We start from the raw sequence: 25,604 nt of genomic DNA, 5'->3' as shown, positions 1-25,604 counted from the left end.
ATTCGTTCATCTGCTTCTTTCATGTCAAAACCACCACCACTATGTTCAGAAACAAAACCACCCCCATTAGCACACAATGTGTCATTCGTGAACGAACATTTTCAAAAGAACGACAGAGTCATATGCAGCAGAGAACGAACGACTTCAAAAGAAAATAATAAAGTCAAATGTATTGTTGAACGAAAAAGAGCCAACGAACGAAGTAAACGACCCGGATCTTTTTGGTGAACTGAATGAAAAAGATCGATCCGCTCAATGAACGAGATTGCCCAACACTAACGATTACATGTTTTCCTTTATGTTATCGAAAAAAATAGTATAAATTAGTAGATTCTTGCAGTACTGGAACAGACCAAATGTGTTAGTAAATCATAGTTGTATTTGAAGACAAATTGTCTGGTGTAAACGCCTAATAAATAATAAAAAAGAAGAGGGCAGTTCGAAATTCGCTCGACCTTCTTTATTCTTTTATTTTCATTATGTCAGAAATGAAGCAGGAAAGCAAGGCAAGCAGGCGGGGCAGTTTATTTCCCCAGGCCTTAACAGATCCTCCTCCGTGCTTTACGGTTGGAATTGTGTGTTTAGGGTCCAAGGCCGTATTTGCTATACGGCACAACTTACATGGTCCATCCTACCCAAAAAGCTTAAATTTTGCTTTCATTTGCAAAAATAATATGCTCTTTATATTAGAGCTTTTTATGGGGTTAACCTTCATTAACAGGATTTGTTTGACGTATATGTAATGGAATAGACATTTAAAATCCAGTGGGTTTGTTAAATCCGGTTATATATAGACGTACTATAACAGTCTGTTTGGGTCGGGTGGGGTGTTTCAGGATTTCGTGAAACCCAGTGGATTTTGGAGCGTGAGTGTAAATTTAGTATAAGTTAGAAACATAATGGATTCTTCTTGCTTGCGTGGCTTCATTTCTGGTAGAAGTTGTTTTGTTTTTCATTTATCTCTTTACTAGAGCAAAGCGAAGCGCAGCGGATAGGATGCACTCCATTTTCGATCCAAAACTTACAAAGATTGTACAATCTGTTGCATATTTGTTTATAGTAATACCGACAGAATATGCAAATACACCCAGACCATATTTTTCATTCATTTTTTTTATTTGTTTCGAACCTGGGGCTGGATTCTTGTTCTATGAAAATTTGAAATGAAAATATTTTCTTTATGATTTTTTTTTCATTTGGCATTTATTTCCTTTATAACATTTTTCATTTCACATATTCATAGAAACAGAATTGAGCACCTGGGGCTGGATTCTTGTTCTATGAAAATTTGAAATGAAAAATGTTGTTTTATTAGGTGTGTTCGTTTACTCAACAATTTGTACAAATTTGTACAAGTTCAGTAACTTCTTGTAATCGGCTAAGGTCTTTTGCATTGTACTGTAGAGTAAACGAACAACATCATTGTTATTGTTGACCTGTTGAATTATAATTTTGTTGGTAATAGTTTGGCTGAAGGTCATTAAAAGAATGTTTTTTTATTCGGTTGGTTTAAGTTTTATTTCCAATATTTCAATTGTCTTCGACAATCATCCTCAGGGATCTGAATTTATGGAAGAAGAGCGACTATTGTCTTTCTAATGTCAACGTCAAAAATATTTTCTTTTTAACATTTTATAAAGAAAATATTTTTCATTTCAAATTTTCATAGAACAAGAATCCAGCCCCTGCCCTACCTTCCGGATCATTGTAACATGAGTTGGGCTTATTGACCGACCTTGTATTGGCCTTGGTTCCAACAGTTCCTTGTCCGGAATAGCTCTTGGAACTAGTTCGTTTCGGAACTACGCAACTCTACTTTACCAATCTGGCAACACGATTTTGCCACGTTTTTTCAGTTTACGAGACGACATTTGTTGACGTTGACATTTAATTTCTCCAATTCTTTACTTGACGGTCGGTAAATTCGGTTGTGCGGGTCGGCATTTGTTGTTGCATTTTTTGGTTAATATTTTAATTAATTTCCTGTATTTAATTTAAACTGAATTGTTAAAAAGTTTTCAGTGTAAATCAAACGTATTTGTAAATATAAACATCATTTATTGGTCGTTTTACAATAAAATTCAATGCATAATTTACAATTAAGTGATGCACAAAAAACAAAGATTACGAAGAAGAAAGGCAATGGCAGGCACGGCAACGGCACCATAATTCAGGTCGTCTTTCTTAAGCAGAGCGCGACAGAAAAGGCCAGAAGAAGACCAAGACCAAATTTATTGATAATAATTACGAATGTGAAAAAATGGAAAAAAAACGCGAAAACAAATTCAATGCTAAAGTTTGTGCCAAGCAGAAGTTTATATAATTCTTATTGAAAGTTGTTCATCGTGTTGTTGTGGTGATAGGAACCAATTCGAAAAAAATATGCCAGCGAACATTTTTCTTCTTGCGCTGCAGATTTTTCTGGCAGCGACGTTAAGGTCTGCCAACGTCGTGCAGCAGTCAGTCATAATCTGTCTTGAACTACCACTACGACGAAAGTCCACAATACGACGGACGGGAAACACGTTTTTTCTTCATTTTTAGTTCATATTTTTTGGTATTTGTGCTGTTGGGCCCTCTTTGTTGGTTTTGAAGAAAAGTACCTTAGTTTTGTGATTTTGTTTTGTTTTCAATCTTAATTATTTACACGCCACGTTAGATTGGTTGGACGAAGAAGGTTTTGTAAATTTACAATGAAATGACTGACTGACGTACGGACAAATGTATGCATACAATTAATTAACAATATGCAAAATAAATGCCAATAATGCAAAGTGTTTTTTTAATGGAATTAAACAAATTTTAAATTCTTGAAATTTTTATTGTTGTTTGGTGGCATTTCCTATTTAATTTGTTGTTTGCTGCACTGCCTCTGCCACTAGAAGTCGCTTACTTTGAGTTACACATGATCGAGTGTGTGGTTGTTTTCCGACAAGTCGGTGGCGTGTACGAGATGAGAGTTGTAGCAGCTGTGGGTGTGTGTATTTGTGTTCACGTACTACTATTTGTAATGAATGGTGGCTCTGCCATGCCATGTTGTGCTGCTACATCCTCAGCCACCAATTACTTCTTATGATGAACGAACTGAACTTCCTTTCCTTCATCACCAAGATGCAGTTATTGAAGAAGAGAGGGGGTTTCTTTCCAGGGGAAAATAGATCTTTCCAACATGTTTCTTGTTTGTGATTTGATTGGTGGGAAGGCCATTCCGTGTCATGCTTCATTTGCAAGACATCACAATAAAAAAGTATTTGCACTAACTGCCAACGAAGCAGCAGGGCAGTATTAACAACAAATAACAGTACAAAATTGTATCTATAAAGTTGAAATTTTTGATTTCGAAAACTTCTTATCTCATTTTTTTCTATAGAGTCAATGAGCCTGCTTTTTTTGAGCCAATTAATTCGCCAATACAAATGATGTTTATATACAAAACTATAATGGAATTTTTTTCCATTCGCGTTTTTATTGCAACAACAACAAGTGTCACAGATTCGTAAATTAAATTTATTTTTTTAGTCTTTTGTTTTTAAGCCAGCAATACTAAATAAAGGATTCTGTTACATTTTTCTATTTTAGAATATACGCCAAGTTATCAAACTGGATTTTTCCACGGTAGAAAATAAATAGGCCGGATTTATTGGATTTTACAGTACAGTAAGTATAAATTTATTTGTTATAAAAAATAAGAATTTTTATTGCTATTAATTTTTGTGTAATACGACTAAGTAGGCCAATAGGGGTGTGATGGTCCGTTTAGCATACTGAAGGCAGGGGCTAGCAAATTGCCTGGCCTGTGAATCGAACCGTTGTACTTGGGCACGACCTTATAATCTCATTTGTAGAAAGTAGAATAGACATTCAAGTGCCATGATATTCCAACCAATTTTTGCAATATGGATGTGGAAAAGTCTTCTCTACAATTTTTTCAGACTTATCCCCATATATTTTAGTTGTCATTTGTAATATTTCTTTTGGAACAAGTGTCGTTTAGGGGCACATCCCGGATCGGGCTGAAATTTTTACAGTAGATAGCCCTTGGCATCCTTAATACAACGATATATAATTTGCCGGGGGGAAGTCCATACTTCCCGAGATATGGGTCAGGATGTCAAGGGCTGTCTACTGTAAAAATTTGAGCCCGATCCGAGAGGTGTCCCTAAACGACATTTAAGCCTTTCTTTTTAATTCGAGAATTCTCTTTGTAATTCATTTCAATTGTAATTCGAATTATTATTTTTTTAATTCGAATTTTTCCATTTTTAATTCGTAATTATTCTAAATTCGTCTTATTTCATTCGAAATTCGTATTATTCCATTTATGTCTTGTGTCAGACTATGAAAATTTTCATGAAAATGATTTGAGTTTATTAAGGGAGCTTCTCCTTCACCTTCTCTCTCCTAAAAGTTCAAAAATGTCCGCGTTATATTTTCAATTGCTTTGTTCCAGAACCGGCAAGAAACTACTTTTTTTCGCTACGATAACAAATTTTCCTTTATGTTATCGGAAAACATTTTAAAACTGTATCAGAATGAATGCTACTCAAGACTGCCTGATAGGCTCGATGATATAGAGGTTCTTGTTTATACCTTTGGAAAAACCCCTCTATGCAGATCATGAAGATCTCCTGACGTGCCTGGTGGGAGAAGCCTGTCTACAAGATCGTGGAAGCCACGGCGGTAACATCCAAGCAAGTACTGTATCAACAACATATTGTTGTGTCCATGTACCGGTAAAATTAAGATGGTCCACTGGTTTTATGAAGGGCCACCCTGTTGCAGTCCCCAGGGTGGCATTCTGGCAGGTTTATATATTCTTCCGCTGCGTAGCGTTAAAATTTATATAGCAAACTGGCGCCACATAGCTTACGCCAGACCGGTATATTGCTTGGTAAGAGGTTTCTTTGTCAGCACCCCATGTGCTACCGGCCTGATCTTGTCGCAAATAGTTGCGGCTTGCGCGGAAGACTTAAACGAGCTGTCGCACTTTACAGCCATTATCTTGAAGTAGTTAGTGGTCAGGATCCCACGACGGCCGGTTCTATACAACTGATTGACTCGGAAGAATGTTCGACCAGGGTCCGTCACCTCAAAAATTATGGGTTTGTGTTGGTATGTGTATGTTTCTTTTGTTGTTGGTGTAGATTCTCGTATTCGCTGCAAAGGTCCGGCTTATTTATGTGGAATTTACAAGCATTATTTCGATGACAATATCAAAGTGGAACTTTCGGGCCATTAACTCGGAAAGTATGTACTTCCCCAAGAAAAAAGTTGCTATAACAACTGTAAGAACTATCCGAAATATAATTTAATGTTATATCTGAATAGGTCTCAACCAATTCTCGAGCCGAAATATGTGAACTTCTTTCTATGGGGAGGTACCGGAAAAAGTGGACAGAATTTGATATAAGTTTAATTTATTTGGTTCCATAAATGAGAACCTACCCCATAGGGTCATGAAATGCAAAGTTTGGACCAAATCGGGAACTTCCTTTAAGAGTTATCTTGCTCACTAACCATTTTAGTTGGTGGTCGTAGGTTATTTACAGCTTTAGGGAAAATATCGCAGAAAGCATGAATTTACACTCAAACAAGTACAAAAGAATCAGTCGGCTTTGCCGACAGAGATATACCCTCAGCCTATGTATATTGAAACAAATTTTTCCCAAAAATACGTATTTATTTAGGAGGTTTTAAAAATTGTGGGTGTTTGAACCGACAACAATGTTGATTAGGATTAAAGATCAAAAGTTTCGCGGAGGAGATTCTAAAAAGAATGGATCTCCAGCCACTACATATGGCGCCATAGGGGTTTTTACACCCTTCGGGCTGTTTGCTCAAGAAGTATGGACTTGCCCCTGAAAAAACTTTTTACCATCGTAATTGAGGCAGCGAATGCAAGTTACTTCAACAAAAATCAAAGTGATTCGAGAGTAGGTATTAAAGTGAACTTATCCGAAATTTTGTGTGGGAGGTACCGGATGGATTGGACAAATATAGTCCATATTTAAACCTAATCTATATTTGGTAGATATATAAGGATGTGTAAAGTATGGACCAATTCGGCCACTCCCTTCAAGAGTTACGGTACGAACAATTTTTCCGAACATTTTTGAACTTTTGTGGAGGAGGTACCTGAAGGAGTGGACCGATGGGGCTTATCTTCGAACTTAAACTATGTTTGGACAAAAAATTACTAAGGCCAAATTTTTGATAGAACCGGCAGATCCGTACGAAAGTTATATTGCGCTCCAACCACCTCACACGGTTTCATAGGGTTTTTTTTCCAACTTTCAGGCTATTTTCTCAGGAAGTATGGACTTGCCCCTGATGAAACTTGTACCGTCGTATGGGGGCAGTGAATACAAGTTGCTAAAACAAAAATCAAAGCGATTCGAGAGATGGCCCTAAACTGAACTTTTCCCAAATTTTGTGTGGGAAGTACCCGAAGGAGTGGACCTATTGAGACCGTATTGGAACCACATATTACTCCGGTAGAAAGTTTATGCTATACAAAGTATGGACCAAATCGGTCACTCCCTTCAAGTGTTATCGTGCGCACAAACTTTCCGAACATTTTCGAACTTTTGTGGGGGAGGTACCGGAAGGAGTGGACCGATGTAGCTCATCTTCGAACTTAAACTAAGTTTGGGCAAAATATTACGAAAGTCAAAATTTGAACCGAATCATCCGTTCGAGAGTTATCGTGCGCTCCAGCCAGACAGACAGACGGACGGACATTGCTCAATCGACTCCAAATTGTCTGAAACACATTTCGTCCAAACATTCTTGGGGTCTAAAACCATTATTTCGATGAGACACATTTTCATCGTATCAAAGTGTTTATACCCTCCTTAGCCTAAAGGCTGAGGGTATAACAACTGAAAAGGCTGCGACAGATGTCCTTAAAACTCAATTTTGCAATAATATTTGGGATTTTATGAGGGAACTAATCTAAGTTTGACTCAAATCTTACGACGGTTGGACCAAATCGATTTTCCGTTCGATTTTCCATTCGGAAATACAGAAAGGTCAAATGATCTGTCTTTAGAAGCTGTAGCAGCCCCTTACCTCGGGCGACGCGAGGACAACATTCTGCAAAAAAAAAACTGAAAACGATGCGACAGATGTCCTTAAAACTCAATTTTGCAATAATATTTGGGATTTTGTGAGGGAGTGAATCTAAGTTTGAATCAAATCTTGCGACTGGAAATACAGAAAGGTCAAATGATCTGTCTTTAGAAGCTGTAGCAGCCCCATTTCGGCCGGAACTGGTTGAAAATTTTGTACGCTCTTACAAGCTAACCTGAGAGTCTGATTCAAAGTTAATCTGTTCCAAGATTTTCTTTAGAATTTTCAAACGAAAAAAGGAAAATATATCACAAAACACTTGTTCCTCCAACAATCTTCACTTTTCTCTTTCTTTGTAATTCAATTTCCTTGACGATTGCTAATGAGTTGTTGTTTACTTGGTTTTTTTTTATCAACCCGTTCCTCCTTGTTAAAGAACTTGCTTTTACTTTGCTTACCCAGTTGATGGTTGGTTGGCTGCTCGCTTTTTCCTGCTGCTGCCCCCCAATACTTTTCATAAATTTTTTTAAACACACGATTTTTCATAGCAGAAAAATGTGTGTCAACCAAACTTACGCATACCATGAGCAAGCAGCAATTGAAAGACCAACCAACCGACCGACCGAGCGACCATTCATCCCAAGGCGCAAGCAGAGCAACGCTATACATGCTGCTGTGCTGCTGCTCAACATTGGCCCATGTATAACAAACTAGCAAGCAGCTAGCTGGCTGGCTGACTGGTGGCTAGCTGCTCGTTGAGAGTGTATAGATTAAGTCAATTTATTATTGTTGTTGTTATTGTTATTCTACAACACCATAACATAATCGTTTCTTCTAAAACTACACAATGTATTGTGGTGTGGTGTATACATAGTAGGTAAATGTTGTCGTTGTGATCGACCGTCATCATCGTGTGTTGGTATAGTCGATCGGGTTCCATACCATTCATTGGGCACTGCCTGCCTCTGTCTATTCAATAATAATGAAACGAGAAATATGTTCTAAGTGTTTGAAATTTTTTTTTCCTCAAAGACAAACTTCTCTCAATGATAGATAATGAGTGCTGGTGGTTTTTATGATGGTGTTGGTTGGTGTTTATGGTTAGGAATTGTCAATGAATTGATCTTGCGTTTTCAATTGCTGTTCGCTCGCTTATCACCACAAAAATCCATGTCATATGTGTGTTACCTACATACACACATTGGAAATGATCCACGCCATCAAAACTTGTTGTGTTCGTCCGTCTGTCGGACGGCGGTACAGGGAAATTTGAACAATGATAAGAACAATTTTCTCACTCTATAGTAGTTTTACGCCGCAAGCATCTATTTCAAACTCTGATAACTCCTCATATTATCGCCACTTGTTTCTTATCAGTTTTGAGTTTGATATCAATACAATTCCAGTAATTTTTTTTGTTCGTCTTGAGATGCTATTCTGCCCATAGTTCTGCTGCCGGCAACAATTTTGCTTCGCTGCCGTGATAGTAACAGCTACGCGCCAGCACATGTTGATGGTATTTCTTCTTTTTTTCGTCTTATTAACATTTTCTCAGATATCAAGTGGTTGTGGATGACGTTGGTGCTGCCTGCGTTTACCTATTATAATGTATTTGAAAATACTTTCTCTTGCTGTTTGATTATTTATATTATTTTTTTTTTATTTAAGAGTTAAACGTGTTTTTGTTGTTTGTAACGAAATTACTAATTTTTATTGTGTTTTTCTTCTTCATCTTGTTCTCCTTTTAGTGGTACTGTAACGACTTGGAACGAAAAAGGACTTTTCTCTTTCTTTTTTTAAGTAATGCAAGCAGCAGCAATGGAAGAATCTAACGGTAAGTTTTAATTTTCCAAATGATATCTAGGGTCTAAAATTAATTTAAAATAATTTGTCGTTTGTGTCATTTTCTTATAGCAAACAACGTTGAACAACAACAAGAACAACAATCTACTACTACAACAACCACCACCACCAATTCTCAAGAGCAACCGGAACAACAACCACCATCATCACCAACATCGGTAGCTACACCAACTAGCACCACTAGCGATGGCACCGCCAGCAATGCCGCATTCAGCTATGATGATCTGTTCCCAGCTTTACCAGCTAACTTGTCTGCTCCAGTTGGTAATACCACCGGACCACCATGCGTACGCGTAACCAGCTCCAGAAAAACCCATGTAAGTTGCATTCAAAAGAAAAAGAAATGTCGATCTACAACAAAACTTAGTGAAGAGTTTAGGGCCAGGAGAATTGTGATCACACAAGAGAGAGTCCGTTTAGGGATCATACATACCAATGAACCCATGATATGAACCATGAAATGGTCTGAACTAATCGGCCTTAATTAAATTTTAACATATTACCTTGGAATGGAGTTTCTTCAAGGTTTAGGGTACATATTTTGGAACAAATTTCCTTTACCGACAGTTTGCAAATCGTAAGTTTCTTTTAATAGCCGGCATTAGTCCGCTAATTTGAGACTTTCTCCTATGGACAGGAGCCAATCTCGGAAACGGGAACAACATTTTCTTTTAAATTAAAATTTTTCTCTAAGTAGCCGGCCTTTAAACAAGGGAATTTTCTGAACTTCAGAGGCCCATATCTCGGGAAATATACATTTCCCCAACAAAAATTATACAGCGTTGGAATCTGTATAAAAAGCACTATCTGTGGTAATTATCTCATATTTTTCCGAATATTGTCGGTGAAGGAAAGATATGCCCATATTTTTAACAGAGTTGGAGGAACTACGTTTTATGTTAGGTTGTAGGAAGCGCAGCTGCCGTTATTTTGGAATGCAATGAAGAGGCCCTATGGGCTAGGTTCCCGTTTATGAAAATAATTTAAATTGAAAAGGAAACCGGAAGACGAGGATAAATAATTTGACTATAATATGACAAGGAAAAAGGAGAGAACTGTTAAACGGTGAATAAGATCTAAAGAGGCCCGCTTCATAGCCTTTTAGGGCTCCCGTAGTATTGTTAAAGGCCACATGATCAACAGAACAGACGTAAGAAAGAGATTCAATCTCATTTTGGAGCCTATGTGCCTTTTGCCACAGACTGTTTCTTTTGTTCATAAGACTAGGGCACCGACAGAACAATCCCACGGCAGCGGGTTCTTTCGTACCGGATTGACCCGGAACAACACAAAACCAATGTTCCGGCCAGCGGCTGCCACCTCAGTGTGTACATGTTTGTATTTGTTTCGTTTTTCTGTATTGGGAGCAGCATATCCCGGAATACCTGCTCCGAATTCTATTGTTCCCAGCCGGGACGGAGGAAAACCCAGGACCAATATATCTGTGCTCAGTTTGTCACATCCGCATCTTCACCCACATTCAACCTTCGGTGAGATGCAATAGATGTCAGGAGTGGGTGCATCTAAGGGGTTGCTCTACGACAGGGACTATGTTGCTGCATGCTGCGTGAACACAGTCCCCAGTGAGTCGTCGTCGGATTACGAGACTCCCTCGTCGCCTGATTACGAAACTCCCCCGCAGTCCCCTCGACAACAACCGCACACACAGCCTTTAACACCAGCCGTTGTTGTCCCAATCCTCGAAAATGCAGCCTTTTTGCAATTGAATTGCAATGCACTCCGAGGTAAGATCGAGGAGATAGTAGATTTTATGAGTCGGAAGAACATCAAGGTCGCGGCGGTGCAGGAAACCAAGCTGAACAACAACCACAGCTTAGAGCATTGTGATGGTTACAATGTTCTGAGGAAAGACCGCACCAGAAGTGGAGGTGGGGGATTGGCTTTCCTATTGCACCAGTCTGTCCAATACAGACCTATCTCGCTTGAGCCTGTCTCTAATGACTCGTACATGGAATGTATGGGGGTAGCAGTCAGGTGTGGAGCTGCCGAGATAGAGTTGCTGAATGTATACATCCCGCAGAGAAATAGCTATATCCCTGATTATAGGCCTGACATTAGCCCGCTCTTGCAAGGTCATAATCATCTGGTCCAGGGGGATTTTAATGCGCATCATGAGATGTGGCATTCGGCCCTCGGAAACGACCAGAGAGGTACAGCGCTGGCTGAGCAGACTGATAGCGGTCAATGAGGACGCCCCTACCAGAATTAGAGGAGAGTGTCACAGTTCGCCTGACATAACCATCGTGTCACCTGGTCTGACAAATTACGTTACCTGGCAACCCGTCATTTACCTTGGATCTGACCATCTCCCCATAATTGTCTCCATTAGCAGACCACCCGACTTCATCACCTCTGAACGCCGCACGTTCTTCAATCATAAAAAAGCTGATTGGCCGAGTTTCAGAGAGTTCACCAATCACCGCTTCACAGAATTGCCCAATCCTTCTGATGTTCGGGTAGCGGAAAGGACGTTCCGGGACATCATCACTGCTGCAGCCGCTCGCCATATCCCTGCTGGTCGAATACCCGAAGTAAGACCAAATTTCCCAGCAGAGGCGACAGGATTAGCAAATGAGCGTGATGAGCTTCGTCGTATCAACCCCAATGACCCGAGAGTTAAGTCACTCTCGAACCCTGGAAGAAGGGAAGATAGGACCTCAGTCACGTTTGGCGACGTTAGGTTGACTGACCCGAAGAGGTGCGCAAGTAATTTCAATCGACAGTTTGTCGAGCATCCGAAAGAGACAGGGCGAAGAGAAGAGTATTACGTCGCATCAGATCTCTTCCTGCCGAGGATGAACCACCACAATTTACAATGGATGATGTTGCCAGTGTCATCAGGAACGCTAAATCATCCAAAGCGTTGGGCCCTAATGGAATCTCCATGGTAATGTTGAAGCAGCTGGATGAGCCGGGAGTCGAGTATCTCACCAAAGTCTTCAACTTGTCGCTAGCCACCCTCGTTGTTCCCGAAGTCTGGAAAGTGGGCAGGGTGGTCCCACTACGGAAGCCAGGCAAGGATGCCAGCAAAAGTGAATCGTACAGACCGATTTCGCTTTTGTCGCCCGTAGCAAAGACACTTGAGGCCTTGCTCCTCCCCAGTATCAGAAATAGCTATCAAGTTGCCGATCATCAACATGGATTCCGTAAGCATCACAGCACGACAACAGCGCTGCACGCCATTACCACATATATCTGTAAAGGACTCAACCAGAGACGGCCGTGCGATAGAACAGTGATGGTGGCGCTTGACTTATCAAAAGCCTTTGATACAGTCAGGCACTCCACGCTGTTTGAGGACATTGAGCAGACAACCCTCCGGCCAAGCTTGAAACGTTGAATAGTCAACTATATGTGTGGACGCCAGTCGTACGTGGAATTCAGGAATAAGAAGTCCAAACCCCGTAGAGTGAAACAGGGAGTTCCCCAAGGTGGGGTGATATCTCCGGAACTGTTTAACCTCTATCTCTCCTGTATTCCACCCCCTCCAGACGGCATTGAGATCGTGACGTATGCGGGTGATTGCACGATCCTGGCGTCGGGTACCTATCCTGATGACATCTGTGAGAGACTGAACAACTATTTAACCGATCTTACCACCTTTTTCCAATTCGAGGAATATGCAGATTTCCGCCACAAAATCTACAGCCACTCTGTTCACCACATGGACAGCGCAGTTTGGACGTGAGTTGAATGTCGTGGTCGACGGTAGCAGAATTCCGACCACAAACTGTCCTAAAATTTTAGGGGTCACATTCGACACTACATTCACGTCGTGCGCACACGCCACAGCTATCTGCGACAAGTTGAAAAGTAGGAACAAGGTCCTCAAGTCCCTTGCCGGCAGCACTTGGGGTGCAGATAAAGAAACCTTGTTGGTCACGTATAACGCGATAGGTCTGTCTGTGGTAAGCTATGCGGCTCCAGTCTGGTCCACGAGATTGTGTGATACGAACTGGAAAACGATTCAAACTTGCCAGAATGCCGCCCTGAAAACAGCGACAGGCTGCCTCCTCAAATCTTCAGTGGACCATCTACATAAGAAGGCAAAAATTCTTCCTGTAAAACAACACAATGAGATGCTTTCGTTGCAGTACCTGCTTGGATGTTATCGTGTGAGCCATCCCAATCACCATCTTGTGGATAGGCCCGGCCCATTCAGGGAGATCAGGAAGAATATCCATGCTCTAGAGGGAGAGGTCCAACGATACAGGAGAGAACCCCTAGATCAACAAGCATATAAAGCAGGATTGAATAGCATTCACACGGACGCAGTTGCCAAGGCCTTAAGCAATTATAGTGTAAAAAAAGTACTCGGAGTACATCCTCCATCTATCGCAGCTGAGGAGCGTCAGCTGCCACGACAAACCAGAGTAGTTTTGGCTCAACTACGCTTGGGATATTGCAGTCGCCTAAATTCGTATTGGGCGGAAATCGATCGCGCCGTGCAAGACATATACCCAGTATGCGGCATGGGCCCGCACGACACACAACACCTTTTTAACTGCCCCGCCAAACCTACCCATCTAACTCCAGTCGATCTGTGGCTACATCCCATCGAATCAGCCACTTTTGTAGAACTGGAGATAGACCCAGAGCCAGATTGAACAGAGGAACGAACAAATAAACATAACAAAAACACTGTTACAACAACAACAACCGACATTGAAGGTACTCAATCGTTTCGGTTTCTTCCACGACTTCACATAATTGGCATTACTCAATATTGTAATCCTCCCAATTGCTGGTGATAGATCTTATGTGCCAGTGACCTGTGATAACCTCTGTAGCAATTCTGATCTCTGACTTGGGTATGGAAGCTGTTGTACGTCCTAAGATTTCGAGCAGATTGACCTCGACACACCTTGTTCAACTCATAGTAGAACTTGTTGAGTTTACCAAGGAAGAACAAAGCTTGGGTTTGATACAGTCTTTTACCAGTAGATCGGATGGTTGAGAACCCTGTCTCGCTAGTTCATTTCATTTTCCTACTCCAAGCGCTTAAGAGCATCTTAGTTTACAACATATACCTTGACCATTCTACCAGCAAGGTCCGTCATTCCCACTAATACCCATTTCCTGCTCTAGAGCTTTTAACGCAGCAAAACAGCCGCGAATGCGTTGCTCGGTGATTGACAGTTATGTTTGCTTTTAAATGTGGCAGCATTGGAGACACGAAGAATGTTATATGCAAAGTCTTTGCCCTAGCCACTGAGAGATCATCTAGACCAACAACAAGGAAAGGGTCAAAGGACAATCCCAGTGGAGGGGGTTCTTTATATCGGAAAACCCCGAATACAAAAGCATTTCGGCCAGCGGCTGCCAAGCCAGCATCAAAACCTATGATGATACAACAACAACAAGGAAAGGGTCATTTCTTTGCTCTGTAAGACAATCCATCTCTTGTTACGAATACTAACAAATTGGAGCATTTAAGTCTCCCGGAAGTAAATAAGCGCCTTCAAACTGCATGAGGACTGCAATGCCTAATTGCCAGGCAATCGTCCCATATTTGTGGGGTAAGATTCTCGTTTTCGCACGATTATTTAACTTCTGTATGGTTCATACTCACCAGGAGGCTCCGTAGACTAAGCTTGCCTTTTGTCATGTTTGAATATGAATTGTCGCCAATTGGCCAAAAACTCTCGTGGCAGTTTCCCTTGTGAATGCCAATCTTTGCAATATCATCTTCAACTTGGTTTTTCCATTGGAGTCTTAGCCTATCCTTATCACCCGTTATGTTCTAGATAATTTTAGCTTCCCCCTAGGTTTGAAGGGTATAAAAATATCTATCCCTACGTGCCCATGTCCCTTTTACTTGTTTTTTTTTATCTTTTACTATATCTTTTTTTTTTCTTTCTATTACAGGTTTTCACCTTGGCTGGCGAAGAACGCAAATCAACCGATTCGGAGAAATTCGGCGAAGGCGAATCGAAACGTATTTGCCTCCAAATTTCCAAAGAAACTGGTGCTCAAATTGAAATTTCCAGCGGTAAAGATCAATCGCTCACTTTCCTCATCAAGGGCAAACAAAACGAATTGCTCGATGCTCGTCGCAAAATCCTAATGCATTTCTCGACCCAATCGAGCCGTTCCATTACCATACCCAAGGAACATCATCGCGTGATTTTGGGTAAGGCCGGCAAGCGTTTACGCGAAATCGAACAGGCAACATCTACGAAAATCACCATTCCCAATCAGAATGATGATAGCGATATTATAACAATTGCCGGTACCAAGGAGGATGTTGAAAAGGCCGAACATGAGATTCGTCAATTATCGGCTGAACAATATAAAAAATCCTCGGATCGCATTTCGGTGCCCAAGATCTATCATCCATTCATTGTCGGTCCATACAATGAGAATTTGAACAAGATCATTGAGGAGACTGGGGCCAAGGTCAATGTGCCACCCCAATCGGTGCAAAAGGATGAGATTGTCATTATGGGTGAAAAGGATGCTGTGGCCGCAGCCAAGGCAAAGGTAGAAGCCATTTACAAGGAAATGGAAAAGAAATGCGCTACCGTCAGCGTTGAGGTGGCCAAGGCCCAACATCGTTATGTCATCGGTCCCAAGGGTTCAACGATTGCTGAAATTCTTCAATTGACTGGAGTCTCGGTAGAAATGCCTCCTCTCGACTCACCATTGGAGACCATCACCTTGCGTGGTCCCCAAGTGGCTTTGGGCAATGCCCTGACTGAGGTCTACAAAAAGGCCAATTCAGCCAAGTCCATCGAAATTGATGCTCCCCACTGGATCCACAAGTATGTGATAGGCCGCAAGGGTGTCAACATGAAACAACTGGAGGAAGACTGCCCCAATGTTAATGTCAATTGTCTCGAGGATAAGATCAAGCTGGAGGGTGATCCCGAAAATGTCGACAAGGCAGCTGCATATCTCAACGACATTGTCAGCAACTATCAACAGAACTTCACCTTTGTTGTGATGCGCGTCAATCCAGCCTACTACAAGCACATCATTGGCAAGGCCGGCGCCAATGTCAATCGCCTCAAGGATGAACTCAACGTGAACATTAACATCGAAGAACGCGACGGTGAGAACAACATTCGCATCGAAGGTCCCAAGGAGGGTGTGAAGAAGGCTCAACTTGAATTACAAGAAAAAATCGACAAATTGGAAAATGAAAAATCGAAGGATGTTATCATCGATCGTCGTCTCCATCGCCAGATCATTGGTGCCAAGGGTGAAAAGATCCGTGAAGTCAAGGATCGTTACAAGAATGTAATGATCTTGATTCCCACACCCCAGGAGAACACCGACATTGTTAAACTGCGTGGTCCCAAGGAAGAGGTGGACAAGTGCCACAAGGACCTCATGAAGTTGGTCAAGGAAATCCAAGAGTCATCCCACTTCGAGGAGGTTCCCATCTTCAAGCAATTCCACAAGTTCATCATTGGCAAGGGAGGTGCTAACATCAAGAAAATCCGCGACGAAACCCAAACCAAGATCGATCTTCCTGCCGAAGGTGACACCAACGAAGTGATTGTCATCACCGGCAAGAAAGAGAACGTTCTTGAGGCCAAGGAACGCATTCAAAAGATTCAAAACGAATTGGCCGACATCGTTACCGAGGAAGTACAAATTTCGCCCAAATACTACAACTCGATTATTGGTACTGGCGGCAAGTTGATTTCGTCCATTATGGAAGAATGCGGTGGTGTTTCAATCAAATTCCCCACCAGCGAATCGAAGAGCGATAAGGTGACTATTCGTGGTCCCAAGGATGATGTGCTCAAGGCCAAGTCCCAACTATTGGAATTGGCCAATGAACGCCAATTGGCTTCCTTCACTGCCGAAGTACGTGCCAAGCAACAGCACCACAAGTTCCTCATTGGCAAAAATGGCGCTTCCATTCGTAAGATCCGCGATGCCACCAATGCCCGTATTATCTTCCCCGGACCCGATGATGCTGACAAAGAAGTCATCACCATCATTGGCAAGGAGGAAAATGTCAAACAAGCCAAGGAGCAATTGGAGGCCATTATTAAGGACATTGATTTGGTTACCGAGGGTGAAATCGCTGTCGATCCCAAGTACCACAAACACTTTGTGGCCAAGCGTGGTGAAATCTTGCATCGCATTACCGAAGAATGTGGTGGTGTTATGATTTCATTCCCTAGACCCGGCGTAGATTCCGACAAGGTGACTCTGAAGGGTGCCAAGGATTGTATTGAAGCTGCCAAGCAACGTATCTCTGAAATTGTGGCCGATCTTGAGGCCCAGGTTACTATTGAGGTTGTTATTCCTCAGCGTTTGCATCGCACCATTATGGGACCACGTGGCTTCAAGGTCCAACAGGTGACCACCGAACACGATGTACAAATCAAATTCCCCGATCGTGATGCCACCGAACCCGTTGAGGGCTTGGAAAACGGTACCAATGGCAGCATTGATGGCGTAGCTACCGACGAACCCGTGCGCCAATGTGATATTATTCGTATTACCGGTCACATTGACAAGTGTAATGCCGCCAAACAGGCCCTTATCGATTTGGTGCCAGTCGTTGAAGAGCTTACCGTTCCTTATGATTTACATCGCACCATTATCGGTCCCAAGGGTGCCAATGTACGCGAATTTATGTCCACCTATGATGTCCACATTGAATTGCCACCCAGCGAAGCTAAATCGGATATTGTCAAGGTATCCGGTACCCCAGCTCATGTTGCCGAGGCCAAAAAAGCTTTGGACAAAATGATTGAAGAGTATGAAGCCGATCGTGCCGATCGTGAGTTGCGTTCATATGCTCTGCACATCGAAGTCGATCCCGAATACCATTCCAAATTGATTGGTAAACGTGGTGCCGTCATCAATAAATTGCGTGCCGATCATGATGTCAACATATCATTGCCCAAACGTGGTGATCCCAATCAAAGTACCATCACCATTACCGGTTATCAAGCAAAGGCTGAAGCTGCCCGTGATGCCATTATGGAAATTGTTGGAGAAATGCAAAATCTACACCGTGAAGTAATTGAAATCGATACACGTATCCATTCTCACATTATCGGTCAACGTGGTAGAACCATACGCAAGCTTATCGAAGACTATAAGGTGAGTGGAAGTTTGTTTGTTTATTTATTATTATATATAAGCTGATGTCCAAAAAGTCATTTGTTTGGTATAAGCAGAAGAATATTGGGACATTACGGGACTTATATTAGGGAAGTATTGGTTGTTTCACCCAAGAAAAAATTATACTGTTGTAGTTGGGATCACATGGACTACCAGCTACTGCAACGTCAACACGACCCAATAAATGGTGTCAAAATGGATTTTAAGCGACAAGAACTATCTACGGTGAAAATTCCGAAACGATTCACAAACTGTCCTTAAACTGTACTTAAACGAAAATTTTAAACTTTTGAGAGGGGGGTTTCCCGAAACAGTAGTCCGATATAGACCTTCTAAGATCTTGATGTATTTTTGTAAGATATTTAAGATTTACAATGTTTCGGCTCAATCATAAGTTATCGTGTCTGCCAGCCAATTTTTTTGGTAAGTGGGGTTGGGGCCACTATGACGGGAAGTGGGGATGTGGCCCATGAAAAAATAAAAATAAAATCACTGTTGTTTGTTGTTGTAACAGTGTTTTTGTTATGTTTATTTGTTCGTTCCTCTGTTCAATCTGGCTCTGGGTCTATCTCCAGTTCTAGAAAAGTGGCTGCTTCGATGGGATGTAGCCACAGATCCACTGGAGTTAGATCGGTAGGTTTGTGGGGTAGTTAAAAAGGTGTTGTGTGTCGTGCGGGCCCATGCCACATACTGGGCATACGTCTTGCACGGCGCAATCGTTTTCCGCCCAATACGAATTTAGGCGACTGCAATATCCCGAGCGTAGCTGAGCCAAAACTACTCTGGTTTGTCGTGGCAGCTGACGCTCCTCAGCTGCGATAGATGGAGGATGTACTCCGAGTACTTTATTCACACTATAATTGCTTAAGGCCTTGGCAACTGCGTCCGTGTGAATGCTATTCAATCATGCTTGATATGCTTGTTGATCTAGGGGTTCTCTCATGTATCGTTGGACCTCTCCCTCTAGAGCATGGATATCCTTCCTGATCTCCCTGAATGGGCCTATCCACAAGATGGTGATTGGGATGGCTCACACGATAACATCCAAGCAGGTACTGCAACGAAAGCATCTCATTGTGTTGCTTTACAGGAAGAATTTTTGCCTCCTCATGTAGATGGTCCACTGAAGATTTGAGGAGGCACCCTGTCGCTGTTCTCAGGGCCGCATTCTGGCAAGTTTGAATCTTTTTCCAGTTCAAATCACACAATCTCGGGGACCAGACTGGAGCCGCATAGCTTACCACAGGTCGCGTTATACGTGACCAACAAGGTTTCTTTACCTGCACCCCAAGTGCTGCCGGCCAGGGACTTGAGGACCTTGTTCGTACTTTTCAACTTGTCGCAGATAGCTGTGGCGTGTGCGCACGACGTCAATGTAGTGTCAAATGTGACCCCTAAAATTTTAGGGCAGTTTGTGGTCGGAATTCTGCTACCGTCGACCACGACATTCAACTCACGTCCAAACTGCGCTGTCCATGTGGTGAACAGAGTGGCTGTAGATTTTGTGGCGGAAATCTGCATATTCCTCGAATGGAAAAAGGTGGTAAGATCAGTTAAATAGTTGTTCAGTCTCTCACAGATGTCATCAGGATAGGTACCCGACGCCAAGATCGTGCAATCATCCGCATACGTCACGATCTCAATGCCGTCTGGAGGGGGTGGAATACAGGAGAGGTAGAGGTTAAACAGTTCCGGAGATATCACCCCACCTTGGGGAACTCCCTGTTTCACTCTACGGGGTTTGGATTTCTTATTCCTGAATTCCACGTACGACTGGCGTCCACACATATAGTTGACTATCCAACGTTTCAAGCTTGGCCGGAGGGTTGTCTCCTCAATGTCCTCAAACAGCGTGGAGTGCCTGACTGTATCAAAGGCTTTTGATAAGTCAAGCGCCACCATCACTGTTCTATCGCACGGCCGTCTCTGGTTGAGTCCTTTACAGATATATGTGGTAATGGCGTGCAGCGCTGTTGTCGTGCTGTGCTGCTTACGGAATCCATGCTGATGATCGGCAACTTGATAGCTATTTCTGATACTGGGGAGGAGCAAGGCCTCAAGTGTTTTTGCTACGGGCGACAAAAGCGAAATCGGTCTGTACGATTCACTTTTGCTGGCATCCTTGCCAGGCTTCCGTAGTGGGACCACCCTGCACATTTTCCAGACTTCGGGAACAAAGAGGGTGGCTAGCGACAAGTTGTAGACTTTGGTGGGATACTCGACTCCCGGTTCATCCAGCTGCTTCAACATTACCATGGAGATTCCATCAGGGCCCAACGCTTTGGATGATTTAGCGTTCCTGATGGCATTGGCAACATCATCCATTGTAAATTGTGGTGGTTCATCCTCGGCAGGAAGATATCTGATGCGACGTAATACTCTTCTCTTCGCCCTGTTACTCTCGGGATGCTCGACAAACTGTCGATTGAAATTATTTGCGCACCTCTTCGGGTCAGTCAACGTAACGTCGCCAAACGTGACTGAGGTCCTATCTTCCCTTCTTTCAGGGTTCGAGAGTGACTTAACCGTTGCCCACAATTCACCTATACCGGCTCCAATGTTGCAGCTCTTCAGATGATTTAACCATCTGTTCCGCTTATGCTCGCCGACCAGCCTGTTAACTTCCAGTGTCAGCTCCCTGACTCTGGGGTCATTGGGGTTGATACGACGAAGCTCATCACGCTCATTTGCTAATCCCGTCGCCTATGCTGGGAAATTTGGTCTTACTTCGGGTATTCGACCAGCAGGGATATGGCGAGCGGCTGCAGCAGTGATGATGTCCCGGAACGTCCTTTCCGCCACCCGAACATCAGAAGGATTGGACAATTCTCTGAAGCGGTGATTGGTGAACTCTCTGAAACTCGGCCAATCAGCTTTTTTTATGTTTGACGAACGTGCGGCGTTCAGAGGTGATGAAGTCGGGTGGTCTGCTAATGGAGACAATTATGGGGAGATGGTCTGATCCAAGGGAAATGACGGGTTGCCAGGTAACGTCATTTGTCAGACCAGGTGACACGATGGTTATGTCAGGCGAACTGTGACACTCTCCTCTAATTCTGGTAGGGGCGTCCTCATTGACCGTACAAAACCTAGAGCTATCAATCTGCTCAGCCAGCGCTGTACCTCTCTGGTCGTTTCCGAGGGACGAATGCCACATCTCATGATGCGCATTAAAATCCCCCAGGACCAGACGATTATGACCTTGCAAGAGCGGTCTAATGTCAGGCCTATAATCAGGGATACAACTATTTCTCGGCGGGATGTATACATTCAGCAACTCTATCTCGGCAGCTCCACACCTGACTGCTACCCCCATACATTCCATGTACGGGTCATTAGAGACAGGCTCAAGCGAGATAGGTCTATATTGGACAGACTGGTGCATTAGGAAAGCCAATCCCCCACCTCCACTTCTGGTGCGATCTTTCCTCAGAACATTGTAACCATCACAATGCTCTAAGCTGTGGTTGTTGTTCAGCTTGGTTTCCTGCACCGCCGCGACTTTGATGTTCTTCCGACTCATAAAATTTACTATCTTACCTCGGAGTCCATTGCAATTCAGTTGGAAAAAGGCTGCATTTTCGGGGCTTGGGACAACAACGGCTGGTGTTAAAGCTGCGTGTGCGGTTGTTGTCGAGGGGACTGCGGGGGAGTTTCGTAATCAGACGACGAGGGAGTCTCGTAATCCGACGACGACTCACTGGGGACTGTGTTCACACAGCATGCAGCAACATAGTCCCTCACGTGGACGAGTCCAGAGCAACCCCTTAGATGCACCCACTCCTGACATCTATTGCATCTCACCGAAGGTTGGATGTGGGTGAAGATGCGGATGTGACAAACTGAGCACAGATATATTGGTCCTGGGTTTTCCTCCGTCCCGCCTCGGACCAATAGAATTCGGAGCAGGCATTCCGGGATATGCTGCTCCCAATACAGCAAAACGAAACAAATACGAACATGTACACACTGAGGTGGCAGCCGCTGGCCGGAACATTGGTTTTGTGTTGTTCCGGGTCAATCCGGTACGAAAGAACCCGCTGCCGTGGGATTGTTCCATTTGTAATTCGAATTATTTTATTTGAAATTACAAAGGAAATCATTCGAATTACAAATGGAATAATTCGAATTACAAATGAAACAATTCGAATTACAAAGGGAATAATTCGAATTACAAATGGAATAATTCGAATTACAAATGGAATAATTCGAATTTCAAATGGAATAGTTCGAATTACAAATGGTATGATTCGAATTTTAAATAGAATAATTCGAATTACAAATGGAATAATTCGATTTGCATATGGAATAATTCAAATTTCAAATGGAATGATTCGAATTACAAATGGAATATTTCGAATTGCAAATGGAATAATTCGAATTACAAATGGAATAATTCGAATTACAAATAGAATTCTCGAATTACAAATGAAATGATACGAATTACAATTAAAATAACTCGAATTACATCTAAGAAAGGTGTATTTGTAATTCGTAACATTCCATTTGTAATACGAATTATTCCATTTGTAATTCGAATTATTCCATTTGAAATTCGAAGTGTTTCATATTTAATTCGAATTATTCTATTTGTAATTCGAATTATTCCATTTGCAATTCTAATTATTTTTTTTTCTAATTTGAATAGTTTTATTTGTAATTCGAAACATTTTATTTGTATTTCGAAAAACCAATGGAACCAAAAAATTTGTATTTTTTGTTTTGAATTTCAAATGGTATAATTCGAATTACAAGTGGAATAATTCGAATTACAAATTGAATAACTCGAATTTCAAATGGAATAATTCGAATTACAAAAAAATTCAATTTTCAAATAGAATAAAATTGAGAACGATTCTTGAAAAGACTTTAAACTGCATTAAACACACAAATTTTGGAATTTTTGTGACGATTATTATTATAGTCAATTTCCGAACATGAATGACGAATCAAAAGCTTAAGCATCTCTTTAATTGCATCTTCTTTTTCTATCATTTCTAGGTCGACATTAAATTCCCCTCACCCGAGGAAGCCAAGTCCAACCCCGATGCAGTTACCATCATTGGCAAAGAAGAAGATGTTGAAAATGCTAAGGAAGCCATCCTCAACATGGCTGAAGATTATGCACGTGACTATTTAGAAAACTTGCCACCTTCACCTCAACCCCAGACAGTTGGTGCTTTCCTAACCGGCGGCAGTGGTGCTGGTAATAATGCTGAAAATGGATTCATCATCAAGGATGCTCCATGGGAGAAGACAAACCAAGAAAAGAAGGGTAAAACTTCAGCACCAAATACTCAATCCCAAGAAGATTTTCCAGCCGTAGGTGGTGCACCAGTATCAGCAGCTCCCATGACATCAGTTTGGGGTCCCAAAAATTAAAAAAAAAAACACAGAACAGCTAAAAAGCAACAGCTACAACACTAACAACAAAATACATAAGAAGTTGTTTGCGAAAAAGGTGTCAAAATCTTAAAGGTTGTCAAAATATATACATACATGCATACTTAACAAAACATACTGTGTAATAAATAATACTACTACTAAATGGAAGGAAGACAGAGGAAACCCCATAACACAATGCGAATCCATAATGTAAAACAACAACAACAACAGCAACATGACTATGTGTGTAATTCAAATAACAAAAGACACGTTTTTTCTTCCTCTTTCCGTTTTTTTTTTTTTTTAAAGAAAAACCTCCTTACCATCAATCAGTTCTTTATCATTGTATTTTGTAGTTCTTCTTCTTCTTCTCGTCGTCTACTGCTTATGTTGGTTACATTTTAAAATGACATCGAAAACCCACTGAAAAATTTTGAAACAAATTAAGAAAACAAGAAACAAAATATGCGGAACTATTTGAATTTAATTCAAATAAGTTCCACACTTTACACAAAAACACATTGACACTTGTTTCGTGCGCTTCCTTAAAAACAGAAAATAAGAAAAATAAAATTCAATAGTTTTTTTATAAGCGAATTAAAAGAAAAAAATACAAACATAAGAAAAACCCAACTCAATCCAATAACATGCAAATGTATTTAACAACTGCCACAAAAACCCACCATAACCACAATGGAGATAGTCACATCTGGTGTGATGTGTTTGTGATTAAAGCTTGAGTTTTGTTTGGGATACTTATCTCGTCGTCGTCGTCGTTGCTAAATATTTTTGCCTTTTGTTGGAGCGAAGCTGAGTTTAAAATTTAATTTATATACATATATAATTGTAATAACAATGATGCCAAGTTTACACTTAATAATACTACACATACACATACAAACAAGCAAAAACAACAACATATATCATATAAAATTTATCTAAAAAAAATTGAAACATAAGAAGAGTTTATTAACAAAAACAAATTAAGAAAAAAAAACGAAATCATGATTTTTATATGAAATAAACAAATAAAAAATACTAAAATAATAAATAAAAAACAAAAAAATAGTAAAAGAATGTCATATAAGTATACAGAATATTTTTTTCTTAAATATAATAATTATATTTTTTTCCATTTGTTTTGTCATACTTCTTCTGATGATAAAGAAAAAGAAATAAAACGAAATACTTAAAAATCCCCAAAATTTATAAATTATACACATATGATTTACAAAAAAACCATGCTTTTTTTAAAAACAACAAAAAAGTCATCACCAACCACCACCAACAACAACAAAAAACGCCCCCCATTACAAAACAAAGCTAAAACGTACGAATTTCTTTTGAAAATTCAAACACTTTTTTCCTACTACAACAACAACAAAGCAACATTTATATAATAGAAAAAATTATTATTAACTAAAAAACACAAGAACGTTAACAAACAAAAAAATCATGCTTTTATTAGTTTAATATTTGTGCAATTTTTTTCGTTTATTTCCGATTTTTTGTTTTTCGAAACCGATTTTGTAATTTGTAACATTAGCATCAATCATCGTCAATCTAATAAAGAATTGTAATTTTTCTTGTAATTTCTAAACAAAACAAATACAAGCAATTTATAATAATTATATATTTTTTAATTTAACATTATACATATTTTTTTTGTTTAATCTTACCTACTACTACAACAATTGTGTATTGAGAAAAAACGTAATTGCATAATTTTTTAAAAAAACAAGAAAAATTTTTACTATTTTTTCAAAAACAAAAATAAAAAAACCAAAAAAATGTAAAAATCAACACTTTTATTTGTTATTTTAATGTGGATTTCTATGTATAAGAACAAAATGGATATCAATTGCATTTATAAATTAAAAAAGGGACTTGTTATTTGGCATCATTTTACAAACGATTCGAGGTTATTCTGATATTTTTCGCTCGAATCCGATCCGTTTTAGTACTATTGGTAAACTAATAACATTGCCGGTTTATTTAGTACCCTTTAGCTTCTTTTTTCATAATTTTTGTCATCTTTTCGCAACTATCAGGCATGTCACAGAAACGAATTCCGATCGAAAGTGGAATTAATTCCGTATTTAGCTTCTTCAGAAAACGAAAAACGAAGAATTTTTCGGAATGAAACCACTTTTGATTTTGCAAACGGAATT

General features: G+C 40.8%; 1 protein-coding gene across 8 annotated transcripts; it reads left to right on the top strand.

Moving 5' to 3' along the window:
- The first annotated feature begins 1,849 nt into the window (after nucleotides 1-1,849).
- Nucleotides 1,850-25,232, top strand: Dp1 (satellite-binding protein 1 Dp1). Of its 8 annotated transcripts, none has more exons than XM_073991802.1 (6): nucleotides 1,850-1,914; nucleotides 3,580-3,657; nucleotides 8,820-8,905; nucleotides 8,986-9,251; nucleotides 14,824-18,027; nucleotides 23,050-25,232. In XM_073991802.1, the coding sequence occupies exons 3-6, from the start codon at nucleotides 8,875-8,877 to the stop codon at nucleotides 23,428-23,430; spliced, it is 3,882 nt and encodes a 1,293-aa protein (XP_073847903.1). In that variant the 5' UTR covers nucleotides 1,850-1,914; nucleotides 3,580-3,657; nucleotides 8,820-8,874; the 3' UTR covers nucleotides 23,431-25,232. The 8 variants fall into 8 exon arrangements, with proteins under 8 accessions (XP_073847903.1, XP_073847904.1, XP_073847905.1 ...); XM_073991803.1 differs by having other exon boundaries at nucleotides 1,855-1,918; XM_073991804.1 differs by having other exon boundaries at nucleotides 1,904-1,962.
- The last annotated feature ends 372 nt before the right edge of the window (nucleotides 25,233-25,604 follow it).

This window comes from Musca autumnalis, unplaced genomic scaffold (assembly GCF_047663935.1).
Source record: "Musca autumnalis isolate F117 unplaced genomic scaffold, ASM4766393v1 scaffold_5, whole genome shotgun sequence".
NCBI lineage: Eukaryota > Metazoa > Arthropoda > Insecta > Diptera > Muscidae > Musca > Musca autumnalis.
Note: the sequence above shows the minus strand (reverse complement) of the source record. Positions and strands in the feature narration are given on the sequence as shown.

Excerpts from the sequence above, each read along its gene's own strand:
- Dp1 (XM_073991802.1), top strand. The coding sequence starts at position 8,875 with ATGCAAGCAGCAGCAATGGAAGAATCTAACG. Across the intron at positions 9,252-14,823 it reads CCAGCTCCAGAAAAACCCAT|GTTTTCACCTTGGCTGGCGA; the intron begins GTAAGTTGCATT and ends TTTCTATTACAG. Across the intron at positions 18,028-23,049 it reads AGCTTATCGAAGACTATAAG|GTCGACATTAAATTCCCCTC; the intron begins GTGAGTGGAAGT and ends TATCATTTCTAG.